Source organism: Dermacentor andersoni, chromosome 5 (assembly GCF_023375885.2).
Source record: "Dermacentor andersoni chromosome 5, qqDerAnde1_hic_scaffold, whole genome shotgun sequence".
In the NCBI taxonomy this organism is placed as follows: Eukaryota; Metazoa; Arthropoda; class Arachnida; order Ixodida; family Ixodidae; genus Dermacentor; species Dermacentor andersoni.
Window position 1 is genome coordinate 18,943,599 of NC_092818.1, and position 24,630 is coordinate 18,968,228.

The window sequence follows — 24,630 nt, forward strand, 5'->3', positions numbered from 1 at the left end:
CTTGTTTTCCCCCTTCAAAATCTACCTTGTACCGCTAGCCATGACTGTAAAAAATCCGGTCGTGTCAGTCTCTTCCCTGCTTTTTTTTCCACCGATACTTAAAACGTCTCTTGCTTATCTCGACTGCTGACCGGGTGACGCTTCCGTCCGCTTTAAAGCCAAGCGCTTCTGGAAGGTCTACGTTACCTACGATCCTCACTGGATGAATCCCTTCGCATTCCATCAGCATGTGCTTAGTGGTCTCCGGATTTTTGCTGCAGCATACACATGCCTCATCTACTTCTGAATATTTGCTCCGGTATGTTTTTGTCATGAGGCCTCAAATAGCAAGGTATTGCCTTTTGCGCTATCGTGCAGGTTTTCCCGTCTAATTTCTTCTCGTTCTTGTAAATCTCCATGGTCCTTTTTGTTTGCCATTCTTGCATTCAATTACCTGTCTGTTTCTGTCGCGTTCTTTCCGATGACTCCTGGTTGTCTATTTACAGTTTCAATTACCCTGTACTTCGTTGCCAGCTTTCTTGACCTCTTCCTCCGTTCTGTGTCCTCGCTTTTCAAGTACAGATACTTGCGCACTGTGGCTGCCCATTTATTTTGATCCGTTCCCAAGTCTTTCTTCAAGACTAATTTTGCTCTGTGCTTCCCTGAGTTCACAAGAAGCCCAACCCATGTCACGCTACACTGCCTCATTTGTAGTTTTACCGTGGCTTCCCAAAGTCAACCGGCCTACCGATCTTTGGTTAACCAAACATAAAGCCCAACACCGCTGCTGGACGCTCTTCTGGCGGCTTCGTTTAATAACTGGCTGTTGGCCACGTGACACGACCGCGACTTCCTTGAGGTTTTAACTCCCTTTTAAGGAAGTCTGGCGCTCCCTTACCCTAAAGGAGTTCGTGCGTGCCCTTGTGAGCCTCTTCCTTCTACTTTTCCACTGCTGTTGCTCCTGCTGTCTTGCACGCTGCGTCGGGAGGGGCTTCAGAGCGAGCATGCTGGAAATGAGACGCGAGGAGCACGCTTGGGCATTGCACCGCGACGCATGTGCACAATGCCCTCTGGAGTACCCTTTGCGTCGCCACAGTACCCTCTGCACGGCTGTAATTATCCGCGACTCCCCCGCAAAAGCATCGCAGAAACTGCAGCGCTTACCTTTCTACTAACGTGCAACCGTCAATATTGTAGTTGCTATACAGAATAGTAGAGAGGACGTAGGGAGAGCATGCAGAGAAAGGGTAGAACCGACGCAGCCACGAAACGAGTGAATTACAGCCTTGGCGCTCTTCGCTTGCAACTCGTGTATGCCCAGGGCGGGAGAGGGAAAAGGCGAGGAAACGCTTCTGGATAAATTTCAGTGCAAGGCACGGTACAATACGGTACGTTTTTCCTGCATCCGAAAAAATAAACATCGTGTAAATTTGTCAAGCGGACGCGCACGACGTGCGCACTCTAGGCCGGAAGCAGTCACACGTCAGACCGGCACTTCCGGGCCCAGCCACTTTTTATACAGGGCCGAAATACGAAAACGCTCGTCTACTTGGATTTTACGTGCAGCTGCCACTACGGCGCGCCGCGTGCCTGATAATCCGATTGTGATTTTGACACGCACAGCCCCATGATTCAATTAATGTTTAACGCTTCTGCCACGCTGCCCTGCGAGGGAATGACAATACTAACCTTCTCGGAGGTGGCGCACAACAACGCCTCAAGCAAACGCCTCTCGCTGCGTGTTCAGTGTGCTACGCAAACAGCAGTGGTTCAAGCAAATTAACATTTACCATCAACTCAACACTCTTGTATTGAATTATACACGCTGAAGAAATTGGAACATTCGTCGTCAACATCACCTCTAATTGCCGTCAATCAAAGCAAACAGCACAGAAAGCTTCGCCCACGTCGATTCCCGCAGTGTGTTGGATCCGCATGATTTTTTCTGTTCAACGGTTTCATTCTTTTTCGTCAATGTTCACCTTTTGTTCGTTATATTCTCAACATTATTGCGCCCGATTTTAAGAACGGACTCTTTTGGTGGCACCCGCAAGTGGTTCGGCATAAAGACCACTCTACTTGCCCGTTTGCAAGTGACGCGTCGAGATGACGCCTGCACTTTTGCTGCCGAGGCGAGATCGCAAAGGTAGTCTACAACGCCATCACTTCCCGTGAAGAGGGAAACGGGTTCTCAGGAGTTGGTGTACCCGTTTGGCCCGAAGCGAGCAGTTTGGGCGCCGTCATATCGCTAAAATGACGTTCAGTTCGTTAACGAAAGTCCGCGGGAGTCCTACCCATACACTGCTTCTGCAGTAGAAAAATGTTTACATATTGTTTAATAGATATTTACGCAGAATATGGCTGGCTCCTAAGCCTATGTATAGGGGAGTGTGGTAAACAATGCGCCCGCCTTGCGTCCAAGGGGAACTGCTGCGTTGCGCGGCGTCTACCGTCGCTGTCGTGCACTGTTTTATATGAAAGTCCTAGTGTACGACTTGAGGAACTTTTGCCGGGTGTATTATACAATCCCACAACATGTGTTTCGTCGACGGTGCGTGACCGGTGTTTTTGGGCAAGCAGCGTCACACTCCTCGGCTCCCACGCTGGAGTTGTCCGGTGCCTCGCTGCCCAAGGTGTTAAGGCGCTGGCCCTTGTAATGGCACCATTTGGCCAGCACGTCGCCTGTCAGGGTGTAGCCAGTGCACGCAGTATCAACTAGCGCTTGGGCGCCGCGTGGCAGGCTTGGTTTGAGTCACCAGAAAAACAAGTTTTGTTTTCTATGGTGGTGGCTATAAGCTTGGCGGTAGCGGGTGGTCATTTGTCGTAGTTTGTACCGCCAGAGCACTCCTCCTCAGCTACACTGACGCGTTCGGCTGGGGTCGTTCGGCGCGGCTATAGGATGGAGATGGCCGAGACGGAGCGGTCCGCTGACTCGCCCGCCAGGGCGTGTGCGGCCTCGTTACCGACGCCGTACACGTCCCGGCACTTCCAAATTACGGTTCGCCGCGGAGCCTGCTGCCTCAGATGTGCGCGAGTACGGTGCCCGCGAGTCGCTTCAGGGCGTCCCTGCTGTCCGTGAAAATGATCGCTTGGCATCTTGGTTCTGGGGCCTCTTCGTGAATCTTGTGCAACGCGGCAAGGACAGCGCTCAGTTCGACTTGGCTGCAGCTGAGCGTGTGGCCGCGGCCATACTAGTGCACGATTTTCTTGTTGCCGTTCTGTTTTTACCGCCGCTAGTTTAGCTCGTCTGGTAGGATACCGTGCCGTATTAGTGAATACTGCGTTGTGTGTGTGTGTGCGTGTGTGTGTGCGCGCGTGTGACATGCGATCGCTTCGCGAGCCAGCGCGCGGTTTTGACTCACACACTGCTCTTGGTTCTTATTGATCGCAGGAACCCTACGTGGCATGGGCGACACGGAGCTACTTCCAAAAGCGTCGTCTCTAGTGAGCCACCATTATTACGGGTAATGCGAGAAGTGGAGAATCTCAGCGTCACTCCCGTTCACCGACCTACTACCTCATTGTGTACAATAGACAGCGCACTGTTCAAGTCAGCTAGAAGCGTGATGTTCCCCACTCGACGGAGTAACTGCCGACACTGAGGCCGAAGAAGACTACGAGTGTAGGCGACCTTTAGAAGCGTGCGACGCTTGTTCCCGACGCCAGGGGGGCAGCGGAGTTTCGTGCCGTTCCTCGTGTGGGCCGGGCATATCTGGAGCCTCGTGCGATGATTCTGCCGTGCGACGTCGCCAGCAGCCATGTCAGCAGCAGCAGCTCCGCTTCGTCGTCCTTGCACCCGTGCGCGGTGCAGTCGCTGAGCGTCCCGTCGTCGGTCGCGCCCATCTTCGCCAGCATGGACCACCACCAGCAGCAGCAGTCGCCCGAGCAGCTGATGGCGCAGTACGCCGCGCACGTGCTGCGTCAGCACCAGCAGCAGGCCAAGCCGTACAGCCGGCGCACTCCCGCGGCCAAGCCCTACTCGTGCGAGCAATGCGGCCGCGGCTTCAAGTACCTGCACACGTTGCGCTTCCACATTAAGACGACGCACGACAGCGCGGCGCCCGCCGTGGAGCCGCGCCTCTCGAGGCTCCGGAGGGACGCGCCGCCGGACCACCTGTCGTCGCCGGGCGCCTACTGCGGCGCCGAGCCGCCGACGGACGACAGCCGCGAGGAGGACCTCTCGATGCCGCGGCCCGCCGAGGGGGGGCCCCGGTCCGAGACGGACGTGCCTCCGGAGTTTCCCCAGGACGCCGCGCCGGCCGAGCCGCCGCCGGTCAAGGAGGAACCCTCCGAGAGCTACGGACCGGTCAAGTCCGAGTCCCAAGACGTGGCCACCACGACGTCGTGCGTGGGCAGCCTGTCGCACATGACGGCCAATTTGAGCTCGAGCCTTGCCGCCGCGGGCCTGCCGTCCCCGTCTTCGCTGCTGGGCATGGACGCTTGGCGCAGCATGAAGCTTCAGGCCGAGGTGCCGCTGGCGAGCAAGGTCGACGTGGTGAACCCGCTGACGGAGCAGCAGTACACCCTGTACAAGTGCGGCATCTGCGGCGAGACTCAGCCGAGTCTGCGGGGCCTCTGCGACCACCTGCAGGCGCACACGCGTGCCGTCAAGGAGCACCATTGCGACAAGTGCGGCGCCGTGTTCAAGTGGCGCAGCCAGCTCTTGGTCCACGAGCAGGTGCACCAGGTGATCGAGGGCAAGGCCGGCCTGGCGCCGCCGCCGCCCGCGGGCCTGCCCGTGCTGAGCCCGCTTCCCGAGGCGCTCATCGGCGAGCCGCGAGTCTCGTTCGACCAGGCCCTCCAGCTGGGCGCCCTGGCGGGCCACTTCCTGCAGCCGGGGTCGCTGCCTAACATCGCCATGGGCATGCCGCTCGCCATGCCCCCGACGACGACCTCGGTGGCGCCGACCTCGACCTCCTCGGTGCCGGAGTTCACGTCGCCGCACTGCGCCGCGCCGCCGCAACGCGGCCCCGGCGGCTCCAAGGTCGGCTCGTCGTGCCCGTCGTCGAGTCAGGAGGCGGGCATGAGGCTGCCCTTCCAGTGCAGCTATTGCAGCAAGTCGTTCGACCGCATCTTCTCGCTGCAGCGCCACGAGCGCATCCACACGGGCGTCAAGCCGTGCTACTGCAAGGCTTGCGGGCGCGGCTTCAGCGAGCGTCGTAACCTGCGCCACCACATCATCCGCTTCCACTCGGACGTCAGCCAGCGGGACCAGCTGCGACGGCGCCGACGCGCGGCGGCCGCTAGGAGCCGCGCCGCGGCGGTGCCTGCCGGCGGCGGCGGCGCCAACGGAGGCGTCGCTGCCAGCGGAGCTGGTGACCCCGCCGACGACAACCCGCAAGGCTCGCTCAAGCTGGTGTCCTTCCTCAAGAAGACGGCTGTGCGCATCCTCAACTCGGTGGACCAGAGCAAGGAGGAGGAGGAGGACGACGACCTGGAGGACATCGATGACCTCGAGGACAAAGCCGATGGCGACTTGGACGACGAGGATGACTTGAGGGGTGGGGACGACTGTGGCTTTGCCGAGAATGGAAGCCCAGACGGTTTCAAGGAAGACCACAGGATGGACGGCAGCAACCCCGAGTTGACTGACGAGGAAGGAGCTAGTCCAATGGCATCCGAGATGCCGGTAGCACTTTGCATGAAGGACAATGGGAGCCCCATTTGCTCACTCGAGGCAGATAGGAAGGCTGATGACGAAGAGGGCGAAGAGGACAACAAAACCATCATCTATCCTTTGGAGGCCATGCCCATGGCAACACCACCTGTTGAACCGGCGCAGGCAGATGAGAAAAGCGGTGGCGATGGTCCTTTGTCCTCGCAGGACTTGGACGCTAGTAACGAAGAGCTGAGGCGGCCGGTTACGGGCAACAGGCGAAAGAAGGGAAGGCCGATGCGCTATGGTCCAGCAGTTGTGGAAACAAGTGAGGACTGTGGTAGTGACAAAGGAGTTGAAGATGGTGCAAGTGAAGTTAAGGAGATGGGATCTGAAACCAGTGAAGAAAGGGTTGCTGAGGACGAAGTTAACCCATATACAAAGGAGGAAATGGCAGCCTGGATGCAGCTTGGCAAAGCAGCAGGTAGGATAAAACTTAATGCATCTTTTATGAGCCAATACATTGCAAATCTTGTCTCTAAGGGGACTGCAGTTCACACAGGTTTTCGATTCCCAGCGCATTCTACAAATGCATGTGTAACTGTGCTGGCAACGCTGGTGGCTGTGATGATAGTGCTGTATATACTATAATGAGGGAGAAGGTTTGTTTAGGCCTTGAACACCAGGAACAGCAGGCTAGAAACAGCAGGAATGGCCAATGCATAGTTTTCTTTCTCCTCCTCTTCTCCTTCCCATCTCCATGTCCCTTTTACACACTTGGACGCAACATACCTCTCCTTGCAGACAAAGCCCACTGGGCGAGTCAAGTGGCTTGTCATCGCATGTATGATTTCAACCTGGCAACATGCGCTACTTGTGTCTTAGCAGAGCGTCTACCAGTGTTTGTGAGGTGCACTAGAGTATAGTGCACTTTGCTGATCTTGTCGATGACAACACACGGTCCATTGTAGTTTGCCAGCAGGTTGTGGCACAAACTGCACTTTCTTGTGGGAGTTCAAAGCCTAACGAGATCACCACGGTAGTATGCAACAGATAAGTGAATGGCATTACCACCTGCCTTATAGTCTCACATACTTGTAATATACTAGGTTACTTTAAATGTTTTCTTAAATCATACATTGAGGACATTGGTGTAGAGGTTGACGCAACGAAGGCAGAATTTGTCACATCTTTAGGACCATAGGCACACAAAGCAACCATGGTTATCCGCACAACTCCTTTGCATATTCTGGATATCCATCCCGTACGTCCCTGAATCTACGGTGGATGTTTGATATGCACAGGAATCCGGAGGGTAACAGTTTTAAAGAAGATCTTAAAGATTAGTCATGAGAAACATGTACATAAGAAAGATAAGGACAACACAAATGATGCCTTATCATAAAGGAATCCCTATGAACTTGCTCAGCTTTCTGTTGTTTTTAATGTTGCACGATGCAAGAAATTGTTTAGAGACTATTAAAAATCTTTTCTTTATTTCGCAGCCTAGACAAACCAAATCGTACGACGTGCTTGTCCATATTCAGCTAATGCAGAATGTGCCCCAATTCCATGCTGCATGGCTGCATAGCAACAATTTAAAAATTTTGCTATTGCACTTTTGTCCACAGTGGTATAGTGGCTAAATTGGATATCTGGTTTCAGCAAAAGCAACCATCGTTCTGCTTTAGTTTCAGTGTATACACAACACATAAGGTGATGATGAAAAAGATTGCACCTTAGTGGTTCAGTGAAAAATCAAAATTTTATGCTCCTCCTCTCACCCAAGGAAAACCTCCCTAGTAGGAGGTCTTCCTTATAGGGGACTTGGGAGGACTCCCTAGCTTGGGAGGACCTCTGTAGGTGGTTTCAAGTTAGTTTATATAACTTTGCTGCCAATAAATGCACTATGTTTCGTGTTTAAAAAAGGTTCTCACTATATTAATTATATTCTGGGTCTTTCCAAGGAACATTACAACATAGGAAGTCCTCTCTTTTGCAAAAGAAGTCCTCAGCATAAGGCACCTCTCTATAATGCCAGTGTCCATTGCTATCATGCTCACTTATCACTTTCCCGCTGTAAAAGCTGGCGCTGTGAATGGAAAAATTTGTTGCACTTTGAAAATAAGTGCTACCTTAACAATTACTGGTTGTTCCTCCAAATTTACGAATACATGTGCCCTCACTTTTTCTTTCAATTCAATTTTATTTCCTGGGTAGGAGGAGAGAAGACAAAACGCAGTTGACTTAGCTTGACCAGAGGTCTGGTCCCGTATTCTAATACAGCAGGAGCAGAGATACAGTAATTACATGCAGCACATACAAAACGTACTATAGAATTGTTTATACAAATGCGTACATACGCAAAAATGTGCACAAATAACATATGCATGTACATCCTGCAAAACTAGTTTTCTGTGCTCCAATTACACTTACATGCCATCAAAATTTAGATGCATTGGTGTCCGTGTTCTGCAACTAACAGGCAAAGCTATGCCAGAGAGTTCTGCATGTTTGGAATAGCAAGGATGGCAGTTATTTATATCAAACTACAAATTTCTTTTAAGATCTCTCATTTCAGCTGTGTTGTCATTCTTGGATGCTATATGGTGGCTGCTTCATGGTAATAAATGTTGTTAGAATATCCGTCCTAATTGTTGAGAAAATAGCTTAAAAGTAATATGTCAGTTTTGCACAGAAATGTACTACTCACAGTCTACCTTTTGTATCATTTGGAAGTGACAAGGATAGAATGTTAAAAGGAACATTTTATATTTACTCACGTGTAAATGGTTCAAAAGCATTTATGAGCATGCTTCATATACCTGTGAGATACCATATGCAGACGTCCATGAATGGTGACCCATTGGGTACACAGAGATGTCCAACACAGAAATTCGTTCAGTAGCATACCTTTATATCTTGTATATCCTTCTGTATATTGAGTTTTACTTTGCCTACAAAAGTCAGAGTAGCTTTTTAAAGGTGTTCTATTGCCTTTAAGTTTTTGCAATGTGAATGTTTTTCAGCTTGATATTGAACATTGAAATCAAATTTGATATTGAACAGATAGAAATATCTTGCCACGTTGTAATCACTGTGAGCAACAACTTGTCTTCTGTTGTAGGTTGTTGCTATATTGTCTTCTTAATGTGTGGAACAAGGAGTGCCTTGCAAGAATGTGTGGTTGTTACTTGTACTTATCTATAGTATTTCTGTATGTATCAGTTTTTCTTAGTTCGTACGAGTTGAGAAAACAAGCTTTTTTTTTTTCTTTACAGTTGAACATAGTTACGAAATTACATCTGACACAAAAACACTATTATTATATCCAATTTTCATCGTAAGTGTGTATTGATTACGTGCTGTCATGCATTGACACGTGTGTCATGCTAAAATGATAAATGTTTAGGTTTACTTTGTTATATTTGGTAATTCATTATGTTTGTGTCTCTTTGTAGAGGTTTGGCGCTATGAACATTGCACACACACACAGTTGGAATATTCAAAAGTTAGTTCGTTCTTTCGAAAATATTGACTGAAACATGTAATATTTTATTTGTTTCAGGTTGACTTGTAACTAGATTGCAGTCAACAAGTGTGCAAGTTATCAGAAATATCGGTGACCTGTCTCTTGTGCAATGTCTTATCTTCTGCTCTTTCGGCACAGAGGCTTGAGAGCAACGCAAGCTCTTCTGTTGGCAACAGATGCAGCGTGAACTAGCTGCGCAGGGCTGGGATTATGTAATGATGTTGTTGCAATGCTATTCCTTTTCGTGTTTCGTTAGCACTTCTAGTGGCCTGCATTACCACTGGAATTGGCTGGCTGTGAACGATGGATGATAAGGAAGGAACAGAATCGAGTTGAAAGAATCCTTGCAGTATACTGGCCCAGATTACGTGTTTAGTTGAGTGTTTAATTTTCCTCTCTCCCATTCCATTGTTGTGCTCTCAGGAAGCAACCCTGCCAGCTATGAAAATGGGGAAGCCAGCAGCCCTGACCCCGATGGCAAAGCAGGCACGGCAAGCCGTGGACCTTTCCTCTCGGCATACAACCCCAGGTGTGGAACGTTTGCTCTGATGCTGAAGGCAGAAGTAGCTTTATGGTGTGTTGTGAACCTCATGTAAGCTGTGAATAGTGCTACCCATCAGGCTAGTTGGATGTGCATCGTGTTTGAACATTCACTGTGCTTGTAGGCATTGCACTTTAAAAGTAATAACAATAAACAGTTAGTTTCGCCCGAAGTACACTTCGAGGGAGTAAGTGTGGCAAAGGCCCTCACCATACGGTTTTAACATCAGGGGTAGCCGCACGACGGCAGCATGCCACAATACATAAAAATACGGAAAAGGGGAAATTCGAAGCAAATGAACACAAGTGAAATGACAGAGTGGAAAGTAAATCTGTGCAATGAATAATACAAAAATGAAGTATTTCAGTACGAAAAATGCAAGCAATATGAAATAGGGTTTACAGGTGCCAAGGCAAAAGAAAAAAGTCAGGTGTTCAAATGCTCACGAGTTTTAATTTGTGCTGTTTTGATGTCAATGTTTGATAGGATGTCAGTTCCAATGACAATGTTTGATTTCACCAACAAATCGCAACACGAGTGCATGTTGCGATTTGTCACTCGTATTTGTCACTCATGTTGCAATTTGTCGCAACATGAGTGAGAACTACTGCATGCCGTACTTTTGCATGGTAGGTTGTGGCCCAGTGCCACATCTGAGTTTGTGCATTGTAGCAATTTACAAGTTAATATGTCTGTTCACATTGTATTCCTTGCAACTTGCAAGGTTAGACTATGGATTTGTCATGCCCACATTTTCTTCTATAACCTGACACGAAATATCTTCAAGTGGTCTCTGTGATGTTGTGGGAGGTAACCGATTTGTCTGCGTCTTTTGTTCAGGATGGACATGGCCGAACGGCCCATAAGCCGGGATGAAGCGTGCACCCCACAGATGGGTCCCGATGGAAAGTTTGTCTACCCGTGTTCCTACTGTTACAAGACCTTCTCTTCTACCTCTGATCTCAACAGGCACATGGACTTCCACGAGGGTAAGCACGGGACCCTGCTTTTTGATGCCCATGGGAGCAGGTGGGAGGAGTCTTCATTGCACGTGTCTGTGCGCTAGGCAAACATATCCCTATTGCAGCCATTGACCGGTACACAATTAATGTAACGACAAGGTGGAGAGGTGGGAAGCAAGAAATCTTGTAGGTGCTTGTCTCCACCCCCAAGCCTCAGTTCAGTTGATATTCAGTTAAGTTCAGTTGATATTCCGTGCATATTTTTGTGTGTGCGTCAGCTTCCTACAGGGCTACCTACCCCCTGCTCTATTAGAATTTTGGAGTCTAGCATATGCTTCTCTGCACTATCTTCTTGTGTCTTATGCAGCCAGAGAAAGTTATTGCTTTGGTAACATACACCTGACAAAGAAGGACACAACATACATGCTAACACGCACTTACTTTAAACTGAGACAAACTTCAGTCTTCTAAGGAGCAGCAGAGCACCCTCCTTTGTGTGTGTGGACAACTTTCAGCGGCAGTGAAGGGAAGGTTGCAGGGGCAGAGCTTCTGCACATGTGCTACTGCACCCAGTAGTCTGGCACAGCTTGACTGCACTGTTGGTCTCCTAGGAACAGGCACTTGAATCAGTGTAGCTTCGAAAATAAGGCGAATGCTTTGTATTTTTCCAAACACGGAAGAAACAAGCAGGAAAGTAAGTGAGATTCAACACTGAATGGTATATTTTGTCCTATTTTATTGTCATGTAATAGGATGTTTATTTTCTCCAGATGAAACTAATGCGGATGAGAATGTAGGACTGTTTTCAGGAGTGCTCTTACTAGTGTGCGCTTCACCTGCATCCCTTCATTGCTACAGAAAGTAGTCCTCGAGTACCGGGTAAACCAAAAAGTATGCTTGTCTTGCCATTTATGCACCCTAGATATAAATAGCACTGGCATAACCAGCGGCTCAGAAATTTTGCTGAAGAGTGTTGATTGGACCCAAAAATATTTTTGCCTCAGCCGAGACAAGTGTAAAGTTTGCCATTGGTGGAGCATTTTCATGCCACACTGTATGTTTTCTAGAAAACACGGTGCCCTGCTACAAAGGGACAGAGTGCATTTGCATGATTATGCTCCTGAGTGGATGGTGCCCTCTGTAGCTTCCGTTTAGCTGCCAACACGTTGCAAGATAGAGTACATAGGTTTCTGTGCTATGTTTGCAACCAACTGCATGTTAGCTCTGCTGTACGATAATGTGCTGAATTGGACTTAGTAAAAGAGCATAGTATTAGCAAGACCTGGCTCTTGCCTTACACAAATGGAGCAACAATCAAGAATGTGATCAACTGTTGAGGAACAATGTAATTTGGCCTCAAGTCAGAGCCAACGTTCCAACCAGTGGACTTATCCTTGTCAAGACAATAATACCTTAAGAATGTATGTGAGAATGTAGTATTAGTTAAGGTTTAGAAATGGATAGGCAAGGAAGAAGAAAGGTTCTTTTCACTTAATAAACCTCCTCCTACTTCGGTTTCTAACTTAAGCTGCCCTAAGTGAAGGTAGTTCAGTACGAAACATATACTCGTGGCTTTTAAGTGCTGTGTGGTGTGAATTGCACTAGGTGTGTAGAAAGTACAGCAAGAAATATCAGCATGTACTGTTTGCATCACAGCTGTTTCATTGCACTATTTACAATGTCTGTCTCAAAAATATCCAACTGTGCTCTTGGAAAAGAAAGTGCACGGCATAATCGTTGTCCTAATGCCTTACTTGCCTTCCTGCTTCCACTTCTTGAAGCAGCCCTGGAACCCATCCTTGGGAAGTGCTGTTAAAGCAGCTGCTGCATTGTGCTTGAAGTGCTCCTAGGCGTGAAGGCACATACTTTTCATATGCCATTTGATTTTTGGGCACACCCAGAAGTCGCGTGTGGCCATGTAAAGAGGAGTTTGACGAACCACCAATATCCCATGCTGTGCCAAAATAGACTGAATCACATGAGCCACATGAACAGGGGTGTTATCCTGATGTAGCTGGAGTTTCTCTGTCGAAATCCTTGGCACAAACAATTGCAGCCTACGTCTGTATACCCTAATTGTATTTAAAATGGCATTCATATCATCTTTGTTGCTCTCCACTGGTTGAGCAATTCCTCTCTCAATTAACAGTTTCTTATTGCTGTGGTTTGCACTTCATCAACAGTTGCATCACTACAGCTTCTTGGAAACCTTCCAGAGCATGACTCACTCTCCACAGGTATTTGGCCTTCCTTGAAGCAGTTGTAGCAAGTTTATGTATTTATCTGCTTCACGTCGATAGGCGCCTCCAAACATTGTTAAAATTTTCCAAATTCCTTCTGTTTCAGTATCACCAAGCTTAGCGCAGTGTATTTTGTTTAATTCACTCCATCGTTTTTGCCCACTTAGAATATTGCAAGTACCAGATCTCATTATTCTACACAAGTGTTTGTGCACCACAGCAGACAGGAGTCGTGCCACTTGCAGGCTATAATAACATTGCGGACCCTCCTCCTGTGACGCGGCGTGACTAACCTGTCCCCTGTAGCTTTATCTAAATTGAAAAAAAAGGTCAGATGCTTTTCAGACAGACCTTGTAAGTGTGCATCTTGAGTATTTCCACAATGGCCAGACATAGCTAAATATTTGCCAAGGTGCGAGATATGGTGTGCTTAGCTGTTTGGTCACGAGGAATGTGGTAACGACTTGGTTTCTAATAAATGAATGAAACAGCATCTTTGCCTTTCACTATGGCTGTGAATTGCCGGGTGAACAGCTACTCGAAAGAGAACAACAACAAGGCCTTTCTTGGCCTGTGCTCATTTCATGTCTTTTGATTGCCACACCTCTCTCTCTTTCCTCCTGCTTTCTCATAGCGGGGAATTGTTCTTTCAAGTTGATGTAAACTGTAAGTATCTTGGAAAGTGGCCACCTGCTTTCTGTCTCTTACCCTTTGGAAGCTCTTTGCACATTTGGCGCATTTACTGAGGCCATTATCTTACTGTATTATCCCGAGTCGTTGCCATTTCTCAAAACTTTGCCAACCTATCTTTTTCTTTGCTAATTATTTTCATGAAGTACACTGAAAAATGTCTTGCACCCCAGTGTTGCAGTAGGATGTTAGACGTAATTAGTAGGAGTGGGTGAATATTTGATGTTAAGAATACGAATCGAATATCGTACACTATAGCTATTCGTTTAAAAGAGTAGAATTTTGAGCCAGTTAGCGATGCATATTTGACTATGGTGAAGTGCGATAGACGGGAAAAGTGTTGTGCAGGTGCTTATCCCATTTGTCTCGCCTTTCTTTGTCCTGTCTGTTGCGCTTCCCCATAGTCGACTAGCTATTCATATTTGAATTAGAAAGTGGATTATTCAGTATTTTCGAATATCCAAAGCTAACCAAATATGTTGCAACAACCAACTGTTAGTCTGGTTACTGTTGTCCATCAGCTGAACAAAGTATTCCAAATTATTCGAAGTGAAACAACAAAAGTTTTCGGACCAGTGCAAAAACAAAATTGGTTATGCAAGATTTGTTTGCAGTTTCAGTGCAGAAGCCTACATGACGACTTGTGATAGTCTGTCATTAAGTGCTTTTGGCAGTCTAGCTATGCAGCAGTTTTATTTTTTCGCTACAACCAGAGGCTTTTCTTGCAATGGGCCCTTCTATATGTGTTTATGGCTCACAGATGCTTAAGCAGCTTTATTTTTTTAATTTTCCCATAACTCCTGATCTTTTTTGGCAACCCTTTGTTTAGTGTTTTTGGAAATCTAGTCATACAGCAGCCTATCATTCTTGGAAAGCTTATTTGCAATATTTTTTAATGAGAATTATTGATCTAGTTGTCATTCAACCAGTGTTTTGCATCTCATTGTATTAACAACTCTTTTTTTTTTTTTTTTCTTTTCGCTCGGCTGCTGAGATGCTGTTCGTGCCCTTTTGGGCAAAAATTAGACTCTTAAAAGGGGCCCTGAACCACCCCTCAGGCTTGGTGAAATAACACAGTCCGCAGGTCGCATAGACCATTGTGAACATCTCATCCAAGTTTTGCTGTCGTACGCTGTGTGTGGAGCTCACAAGCGGATCACGAAGTCTCCTTTCTCTCAAACGCTCTTTTCAGCAGAAGGTCTTGTCCTCACTCTCTTCTAGATGCAGTATTTTGTCATTGTATGCACTATTTCGTCATTCCCATAAACGGCTGCTATTGGTCGATAACTGACATCAAGCTGCGGTCGGCTACACGGTGTAGATACCACGGCCGCCTTGGGGTGCAGCCATGAGTCCACTGGCTAAGCGCACTGAGGACAATTACATTTGGCTTATGTTTAGTGCATCGTAGGCACCAAAGGCAGGAGTTGTGGTGTCTATGTTAACATCCTAAATGAAGCTTGAACTGCGTGCCACGGTGACATTTAGAAGGGGGAGCATTGTGGGCACACCTCACTGTGCCGTAGCCTTCGCAGTGCAAGGCATTGAAGAAGGAACGGGAGCACAGCGGAGGCTGTGTTTGATTGCCAATAACTCTGCTTCTGCTGAACACATTGAAGTACTTTCTGTGGCAAAGTATTTCTGAAATAGCCTATTTTCACTTCAAATGCCTTTCTCCACTTCGATAAAAAGAGGTTCAGGGCCCCTTTAAGAGAATTGGCCATGGACTTGGGATACTACAGTATGTTGTGGATTCACAGACTTCCACACTGTGTACAACATCAACTACATTTGCCAGAGAATGCTGATGTGTATGAAGAGTATAGCCACATTGAAAGCAAAACCTAGTCCATGTTTGTTCTTTGTACACGGTGTTTGTAGCAGTAAACCAGCAGTGCAATGTGATGCATACATCTGCTGGTAACTTTGTGCAGCTGCGTCAGTGCATGCTTCTTTCAATTCTTAGCATTTTTGGCTTTTTCTTTGAAACCTCTTAATTCGGGAACTGGATGTATTAAAGACGGTGACATTATTAAAGTATTAAACCTGGTGTCGCAACTGTCAGGAATTGGACTAGAGCTTGATACAAAAGATTATCAAAGGGAAACATGACATGGATGTTCTGCTTGAGCTACTAGTCATAAAAATGATGGATGGATGCATGGATTTATCTTAGCTTCGTATTTCTGGCTCAGTACTTCTTCACAGCACTTTGTCTTGGCTTTCTTTGAGCTTATTTGTCACCAAAACTTTGTTACACAGTTCGCATGTTTAAACTGAGCGCAAGTATTTCTATGCAGCAAAGTGTAACTTTTCGCAGAGTATCAAGCGTAACTTATCCATGGTGAGTGTTGCTCCAGATTTACTGACACATATACTCAAAGTAGAGGCCACTATTCCTTTGCTTTGTATATTAAATTGAATTACTTAGCTGCAGAATTAATTGCTGCTATGAAGAGATGCAGCAAAGACAGCAATATTGAACCTCAAAGAACAATACAAAAGGTATAAAGTGCACTCTGCAAAACCATAGCCAAGCTGAAAAGTACTTGCATTAGATGATGTTTATGGTGTCGAACAGCTGCATTGCCATACTGCCACCTGGTAGTAAGTAAAGGGCACTGCAGCACGTTTTGAATTACAATAAAAAAACACTTGCGCTCTCTAAACAATGCTGCCACCAATATGAGAGCCAAGTATTGTTCCATTGCATGCAGCAGGAAGCGCACAATCTTGCACAAGAGATTGCTCGCTCTTACTTGGAGCTGTTGAGGCCCTCTCTGATGTCAGGCACCTGTGCAATGTGACCTATAGATGCCAGCCACAACACCAGCGAAAAAGTGAAAGCAAGCGCGCATATGCACGCACGCACGCACACACACACACACATCTGTGCCTTTGAGGTACAGATACTTGAGCGCTTTAGCCGCTCGTTTATTTTCATCCATGTTTCTAAGTCTTTCTTCAAAACTAATTTTGCTCCGCGCTCCTCATTTGTTGTTTTATTATGAGTTCACAAAGTCAACCAGCCTACCAATGTATGGTTAACTTCCAAACCCGGCAAGATATCCCACTTTAAGCACAGAATGGCATGTGTGAATATTAGCGCTGGCACCATTACTCCCTTCCAGGAGTAAAAACATCTCTTACTAGTGCCACCTTGCACCTGGTGGTGAAAAACCAAATATCTGGTAGTAAAAGCCTCTCGGTAAAAGAAAAGAAAGAAAGAGTAAAACAGTTGAGTTTGCACTCGACTCATTCGTTTCTTTCTTTTCCACTGTGCATTAGTGATACCAACTTGCCCAGCTGTCAGTTTGTTGCGGCACTGTCACCACAAGACTGTCGCTCCTTTCCTCGGACAGGAATCCGGCAGTTCCTGTGCCGCGCTTGCAGCTACCATGCGGTGACGCAGTCCGATCTCAGTCGGCACGAGAAGACGCGCCAGCACCTGGTGCGGCAACAGAATGCGTGCTCCAGCTGCGGCTTGGGCTTCAACTCTCCGGCCCTGCTCGGGGACCACGCGCTCAGCTGTGGTGCGGTCAGGGACCTCACATCGAAGGTGCAGTCGACTACGGAGGCCAACAACAATGACCGCAGCTTCGAGAGCAGGAACGGCGAGTCACTGCCAGCTCGGCCTCGGCCGCTGGCGGAAGACTCTGCCGGCCATTCTTCTTCGGGCGGCGGAAGCCGGCTGGAGAAGAGCTGCGTCCTCTTGAAAAAGAAACTGCTCTGCTTCGAGGGGGCACTGTGAGTGGCAGCAGCAGGGTGCGGCGAAGATCTCACTCCCCTCTCCTCAGGCCTGCAGCCATTGTCTGGCTTCTCCGAAAAGTGATATTCGTAACGGGTCTACACGCAGACACTGAACGTCGAGACACACACACACAGATACAAAAATAACTGGAATGCCGGTGACTGATGTGCTTTTTCTTTATTTTTTCCCCCCATTGCTGTCTTAGTATGATGTGCAAGAGCATTGTGGTGACATTCCAGGCTGACTACGGGAGTATGTGTACTTTAGCTAATTTTTATTTTTGCTTGGCAAGTCTGTGCACTGTGCCGTTTCCTGTTTTAGGGGAAGCTGGCCCAAGAAGTACCTAGGTGACTTTTTTCTCCTTTGCATTAATATTTTTATTGTTGCTGTTGTTGTTATTGCCTAAGCATTGGCAGGCAGTTTAAATCTGCTAGCTACCCCGAGTGGAATGTGTCATCACTTCAAGTTCCTTGGTTGTTGGGTGTGACAGTTTTGTGTGTGATGCAAGAGCTGTGTGCTTTTGCTGTTTGCTTGAAAGGCAGTAGAGAATGCCCTACTCACTCACCCATCTTGCTTGGGTGCCTGGCTTGGCTTGTGCAAGAAAAACTTAGTTCTGGGCTTTCGCCTTTTTTTGTTAGTTGTTTCATGAGTTAATTGGTTACTTGTTACTTAATGGTCTCATTTATGAGTGCTTTTCTTTGTGTGCAATCTGTTGAAACTAAGTTGTGTTCCAGATGATTTCGTTTGCATTCTCTTTTTGTCTGGAACAACTCTCAAAATGGGCAGAGTGTGGCCCCGACTGTGTTTTTTTCATGTTGGTGGTGTTGATGCATGTGCCATGTGCCAGATGCGCATGAATACGGGTGTTTTTTCTCCTCAGATTCCAGATGACTCAGGGCCTGTAGTGTATCGGATCTGATGGGTAGATGCCTCCTTTGTCCCAACAGGGAACAAACGAAGTCAAGTTCACTGGAAGGTGCCATGGGCGCTGTGCAGTGAATTAAATGTCCAGACACATAATGAGCACTTTTTCAAAATATATACGGGTGGATTTGTGTAATTCCTCCCCTTCTTGTTTTTATTTGCACTGAACTGCAAGATGTGTAACTAGTGTCATTGTAACAGCCTGTTATTAGAAAAATCTGTTTGCAATATATACGTGGTGGTTGCGCGAATTGAAGACTGTTGCGCAATTGTTATAAATGTGCTTTGGCCAAGTACACTAAAAGAAAGCAAAAGAAAAAGAAATGTCAATGTGAGTGTATTTTAGTGTCTCTGCAAGGCAATAAACATGTCAAAGTATAAGCTTAGCGCTGACATTGATTGTCTGTAGTACTTGTGTTTCCATCTTCTGTCTGAAGTGATTTATTTCAAGCCTGCACCGAGAAGAGCAGAACAGCACGCTATAGACATGCACGGGGCTTTCAGCACGTCATTGCATTATGTGCTTTGTGTGCTCTGGGTCTTGGGTTTCGTTCCAATACTTAACCAGGTAGGTACACGACAGCCTTGCTTGGAGGTCTTCGCTGACAAGATAATCAAAGGCTGCCTGCAATGCAAGGCACAGCTACATGTGAATTGGCAGGTAACATGAGCCACCAAAGGTATATAATGTTCAGACTGAACACAGTCTCAGTGCATGTGCCATGTGCCAGATGCACATGGCACATGCACTGATTCCTCCGTAATCACAAATGACATCTGCAACACTAGTAGCCAAAGCATCGGCATTGTTGTTAACAAATCAATTGCCACTATTACACCCAATCCCAACAGTGCACCAGACTGCTTGAAAGTCTATTTTGGGAGAAAGTACTCACAACATTGTTGCATGCCAATACCAGTGTTGTGGGCTACTTAAATCTTTCCCTACCGAGGACAAGCTGGGCACATCGTCATGCAAAAACCTACAAGCACATGTTCGGCTTCACCGTGCATGAGTTATACGGGAGATCGTCAAAGTGATGGTACTGCTCTATTGTACAGTTTTGAACCTTATAGTGAATTCCAATGGCAGATTCAGAATGGCCGACGAACTCTGCGCTAGAGCACTCCACTATGGCAGAGGGCAACAGAACGAAATCTGCAATTGAAACGGGGGCACTTCCGCCAGAGCAATCAGCAGGGGGTGCTAGAGCACACCTGCTTCCGAAAGTGCCCAGCATTCCTCACGGTTTTCGCCGTTTTCAGCTTGAACTCGCAATTGCATTATGTTTAGAAGCTTTGGGTTTCTTTTAGCCTTTTAGCATGGAAGTCGCACTGCATGCAAATCTGCTTCTATCGTCTGCAGTCACTCTGTGTCGGAAACATCAGGGACGCAGCAAAGCCTGCGATCATTTCGGTAGCAACACATCAAGACAGCCTGAAATTCCTCGGGAACTGCAGTTCATCAACAAAAGTAAAAACTCTCAGAATGCTAACTTCCAAAAAGGAGCCGTTGTTACCTATTCATCTAAATATTGGCGAACGACCTCATCGACAATATGCGTAACTTCGTCTTTCGGCTGGCGGCCGAAACATGATGCCGAAAGCTTGCTTCAATACACTATAGCTTCCGAAGCTTTTTCGTCGCCAGAGTCCTCGCTGGTCAATTTGGAACTTGAGCTAGATGAATCGTTACTCTCCACAAGCACTAAAAACACAAGTTGATGATGCGAAGCCCCACTAATTTCTTCCGAGAGACCGCAATTCGCGTTCACAGGCATGCGCCATAGCGGTACGTTGGCATTGGGTGGCCTGACATCAAGCGACTTCCGGTCAACTTCGTCAATTTTTACGGTGAGTGTTGCTCACAATCTGCCAATATACAGGAGGTAAACTTGCTCCTTGCGGAGCAAGCCTATTGACCTACGCTTAAACTTAGATACTAACATACAGACTGACGTGATTTTCCTCGACTTCGCTAAAGCATTCGACAAAGTACCCCACCAATGTTTACTATTAAAGCTTTCTCATTTGGGCTTGCATCCAGCTGTCTTAGGATGGATTAGGTAATTCCTTACTAATCAGGAGTGCAGATTTTCGGGCTAGTTGATTCGTTGCAGTGCCTGATTGACAGGGACATGAAAGACGACAGGACGTGTGCTATGTCCTGTCGTCTTTCATGTGCCTGTCAATCAAGCGCTATGACTTCAATTGATGACCTTACTAACCGTTCATAGTATGCATGCATCAATAACACTGCCTCTAACCATGTTCCTGTATCCTCTGGCATCCCCCAGGTCTCCGTACTGGGTCCCCTATTGTTTCTCATACACATTGTTGATCTGCCCTTGGAAATTTCTTGCACAATTCACATGTTTGCAGACAATTGTTATTTACCAATCGGTAACTAACACCAACTACCAGGTCACACTGCAGTGCAATGTAAATAATATCCTAAACTGGTGTGATCGTTGGCTAATGGTTCTAAATCCCACTAAATGTAAAGCAATGCCTTTCACTCGTTCTCGTAACCCTCTCGTTTTTCCGTACAAAATTGCTAGCACCCTCATTGAGACAGTTAATTCCCTTAAACATCTAGGTGTCACTATATCTCTCAAGATCTTGACTGGCTTCTGCATGTGTCCAACAACACCTCATCTAATAACGAAGCCCTAGGTTTCCTCAGATGTCATTTAGAAAACCCCTCCCCATGTTAGACTCGTTGCATACAAGTCTCTAATTCGCTTAAACTCAAATATGTGTCGGCAATTTGGAACCCCAATTTATCTTATCAATATACTAGAGATGGTGCAGAATCGTGCTACTATGTTCATCCTCTCATCGTATTCATACAACGTAAGTGTATCTTCATTAAAGGCAGAAGCAGGTCTGCCCCCCTTTACTGTCACTGGCACATTGCTAGTCTATCCCTAATTTATAAAATATATCATAGTTCCCTCAATCGGATACCTTACATCTTACCAACAGCTCGTATATCATTTCGTACAGGACATACCCTAAATATTGCTCGCCCCTGAACCCATACTCTCACCTTTTCGTCGTCTTTTTTTCCACGCACCACTGTAGACTAGAATGGCCTTCTCCATGTTGTCGTGGCCATCACCAACCCACGTGCCTTCATTGATGCTGTAAGAGCTCACTACTCGTCATGAATGGTTAATGTGTCTTCCTTTTTGTACACCCACCCCTTATGTAATACCCCACAGTGGGGACTTTAAGGTAATAAAGTGAAAGCAGTAAAACTACTACCGGAAGTGCTCGAAATCTGCCATTGGAATTCACCTTAGTTTTGAAGCTCTGTAGCGAAGTTTTTTTTAGTACTGGGCTAAACGCTTTGTTTTTTTCCTCGAAATGCATTTTTAAAGTCCAATTTGGCCTTATGTGCTGGATTTCAGAATGCACCGTGGTGCAATCTGGTGGTGAGCGATAGTGTGACTGATAGTACGAGCCATAGCTCAACACATTCAGTTATCCAGTCACTGCAAAATAAAACTCGCTTCGCTTGCATTTTGCTTCAATTCTGTCGATTCATTTGTTTTACTGACATAGCGTCTGCCTTTGTACCAGGCTGTGGAAAGGGTTGTACTCTGTGCAAGCACATGGTCTAACCATGTGGTAATTGGGAGCAAACAATCCTGTTCAGTCTCCGAAGGCGTATCTGTTGCAGCTTTATCATTGAAAACACATGTCCAGGAATTAATATGTATTAAAGTGTGTTTCCGAAGGCACAGTCAATTATGCCAAAGCTCACACAACATAAATTGCCAACAGCAACACGCAATGCCAAGATGATAAGCGAGAAACAAAACAAAAAAATCGCTGGTTGGGTACAGACGCAGCTGAGTGAAATATAGATGTAAGCTTGACTTTACAGTGTTACTCATTCCGTCATTGTAAGCCGATGAATGGCAACCATTTCAACCAATCTTTCCACGTGTAGACACTCAAGGTACAAAAAAAATCTGAGTACACCTGAGCACTTGTTACAAGTTGTGAAAGCAAAAGCATTAATGCCTAATTGAGCCGCTGAGCTTTCCTTTGAGTTCTGAACTCCTCGCGAGCAAGAAAGTGCATTTTGATTTAGCCTTACCGAGCTGCACTTAGAACGCAGGTGAGAGCTTGTGCGGATAACACAGCCTTCTGAGAGCGAGGGTGACGTGGTGTCGTGGCAATGCCCGCTTCCCTCACGCAACACCTGGGGTGCTACCGGGGCAGTAGGTGTCCCCTTTCACCCGCTCTGCTCCATCAAGGTGCGCTCCTGACATGGCATTGCAGCCAATGGAAATCTACCTGTGGTTTCGCTGCTACAGATGACAGACGCCAGCGTTTTCACTCAGTAGGCCATTTCACACTTTCGTATCAAAACCCAAATGGAAACCAGACCTGTGGCCTGGTTTTTGACAGATCGCCATCGACAACAGGGACTGCAAAAAGACTGCATTTGTTACAGCTGACGGTCTCTATCAGTTCATAGTTATGCCGTTTGGCTTGTGCAATCCCCCGGCCACGTTACTAGGGAATGATGGATACGCTATTCGTAGCATTAAATGGTCTGTTTACTTGTGCTACCTGGACGACGGGATCATGGTCTCTCCAACATTTTCAGCGCACCGTCTTTCATCCATCCTGTCAATGTTTTGTGCGGCTGGGCTACAACTGAATTCTTCGAAATGCAACTTCGGTCGCCGCCGAATTACTATCCTCGGGCATCTCGTCGACTTATCTGGCGTCCGCACTGATCCCGCCAAGGTTCGCGCTGTCATAGTGTGCCAACCTACGCCAAGGATGTTCGAAGCTTTGTGAGATTGTGCCCATATTTCCACCGATTTGTCAAAGTTTGCAGACATAGCCCGACCACTAACATGTCTTCTCAGGAAAGACATTCCGCTTTCTCGGGGTCTCGAACAAGCCACAGCTTACATTCTTTATATTATATTCTTTTACGTTTTCTCAAACATTTATGAGTCCTAGCCCAACTATTTGCATGGCCCAATTGTCAGGAACTCAGAGCAAAAAAAAAAAAAAAAAAAGAGATGTGAGCATTGTGCACACTGCACTTTCACACTGAGGAAACCACAGCCATTGCAGCTGAAGCACTGGATACTCCAACAAATACGCTGCATTTGTAACAAGCAAAACTTCTCTCATGTCGAACATTCATGGATTTTATACCAAATCATAGGCCCAACTATGACCACGCTATTAGTTTCATTGTGGTGGCGGCGAAAATAGCTGCAGCAAGTGCTTGCAACAGTAGCTGTGATTGTGGATTTTACTGCAACATTATTAAATAGAGAAAGGTATTATTTAAAAACCTATTTTCTACAGTAATAGGTTGATTATTAGCAAAGATTGCATGCTGAAACCCCAGCGCTGGTATTTTTCATATTTGATTTATTAGAGAGTTTTAGTTTAGGGGACGCAAGTCGCTTGCGTACGCAAGAACTAGGGGCCACGATACTGCGCATGCGCAGACCTCTACGTTTGGGTCTGCGCTTGCGCAGTACCATTGCCCCTAGTTCTTGCGTACACAAGTCGCTTGCGTCCCCTAAACTAAAACTCTCTATTGTGGCTCTGTGAAAGTTCTTAAAGGCAATGAACGTCCTGGGTGTTTTACATGCCATAGCCATGGTCAGTTTATGAGGCACGCCATATCGAGGGATTCTGGATTAATTTTTACCACCTGGGTTTCTCTAACTTGCACCTAAATCTAAGTAAACAAGTGCTTTTTTTTTATCATTTCACTCCCATTAAAATGCGGCTCCTGCACGTTGACCCTTGTGATCGGGTTCTGTTAACGCTTTTGAAACCTTCCATGTTGAGCCTTTAGCTCTTTTAGGACACAATCTAGTACAGCTTTACGGATAATTAACAAGGTTCAAACAAACACCTTCAAAACGGTGTTTTGTACAGCATATGAATGGCTTTAGGAAAAGTGCCGAGGAGAAAGCGCTGACTTCTAAGTATTACGAACTCACCCAACCCCTTAGACACCTTTGAAATGCACGACTGCACAGGCGAACTGGTGTGGGAACTTTAAGGTTGTGTCACCATCCCTCTTTTGTATTTTCTGGCTTGCCAAGCTTCCTCTCGTAGAAGGAGTGGCTTTTAATGGGTAAACCTTCTTTGGCGAGTACCCCAGCAAAATCTGTCTCACGCGAAAAGCGTAATGCCTTGTATCTTCACAAAAAATGCGTAATTTGCGAGGTTAAGACATTTAATCGTTACAGTAGTGCACAGGTAGATTATTGGTAGCTTTATAAAAGATAAGGGACAATTGAAAAAAAAAAAAGCAAGATTGGAGAGAAAACTGCTCTCGTCAAGCCGCCTTGAAAGTTTACTTTCCCGCATTAGGAGAGTGTGTGCAGAAAAGCCTGCTGTGGAGCTGCTGAGT

At 46.7% G+C, this 24,630-nt stretch overlaps 1 protein-coding gene across 5 annotated transcripts in view; it reads left to right on the forward strand.

The window, feature by feature from the left end:
- The window catches only part of LOC126529930 (uncharacterized), a 150,315-nt gene extending 131,707 nt beyond the window's left edge, over positions 1–18,608 (forward strand). For 3 of the 5 annotated variants that reach the window (XM_055070132.2, XM_050177390.3, XM_050177391.3), the window contains 4 exons: positions 3,371–6,059; positions 9,531–9,636; positions 10,489–10,637; positions 16,903–18,608. In XM_055070132.2, coding sequence (XP_054926107.1) covers positions 3,707–6,059; positions 9,531–9,636; positions 10,489–10,637; positions 16,903–17,291 — 2,997 coding nt within the window. In that variant the 5' untranslated portion in view covers positions 3,371–3,706 and the 3' untranslated portion in view covers positions 17,292–18,608. The other 2 variants (XM_050177393.3, XM_055070133.2) reach the window with 2 other exon arrangements.
- The last annotated feature ends 6,022 nt before the right edge of the window (positions 18,609–24,630 follow it).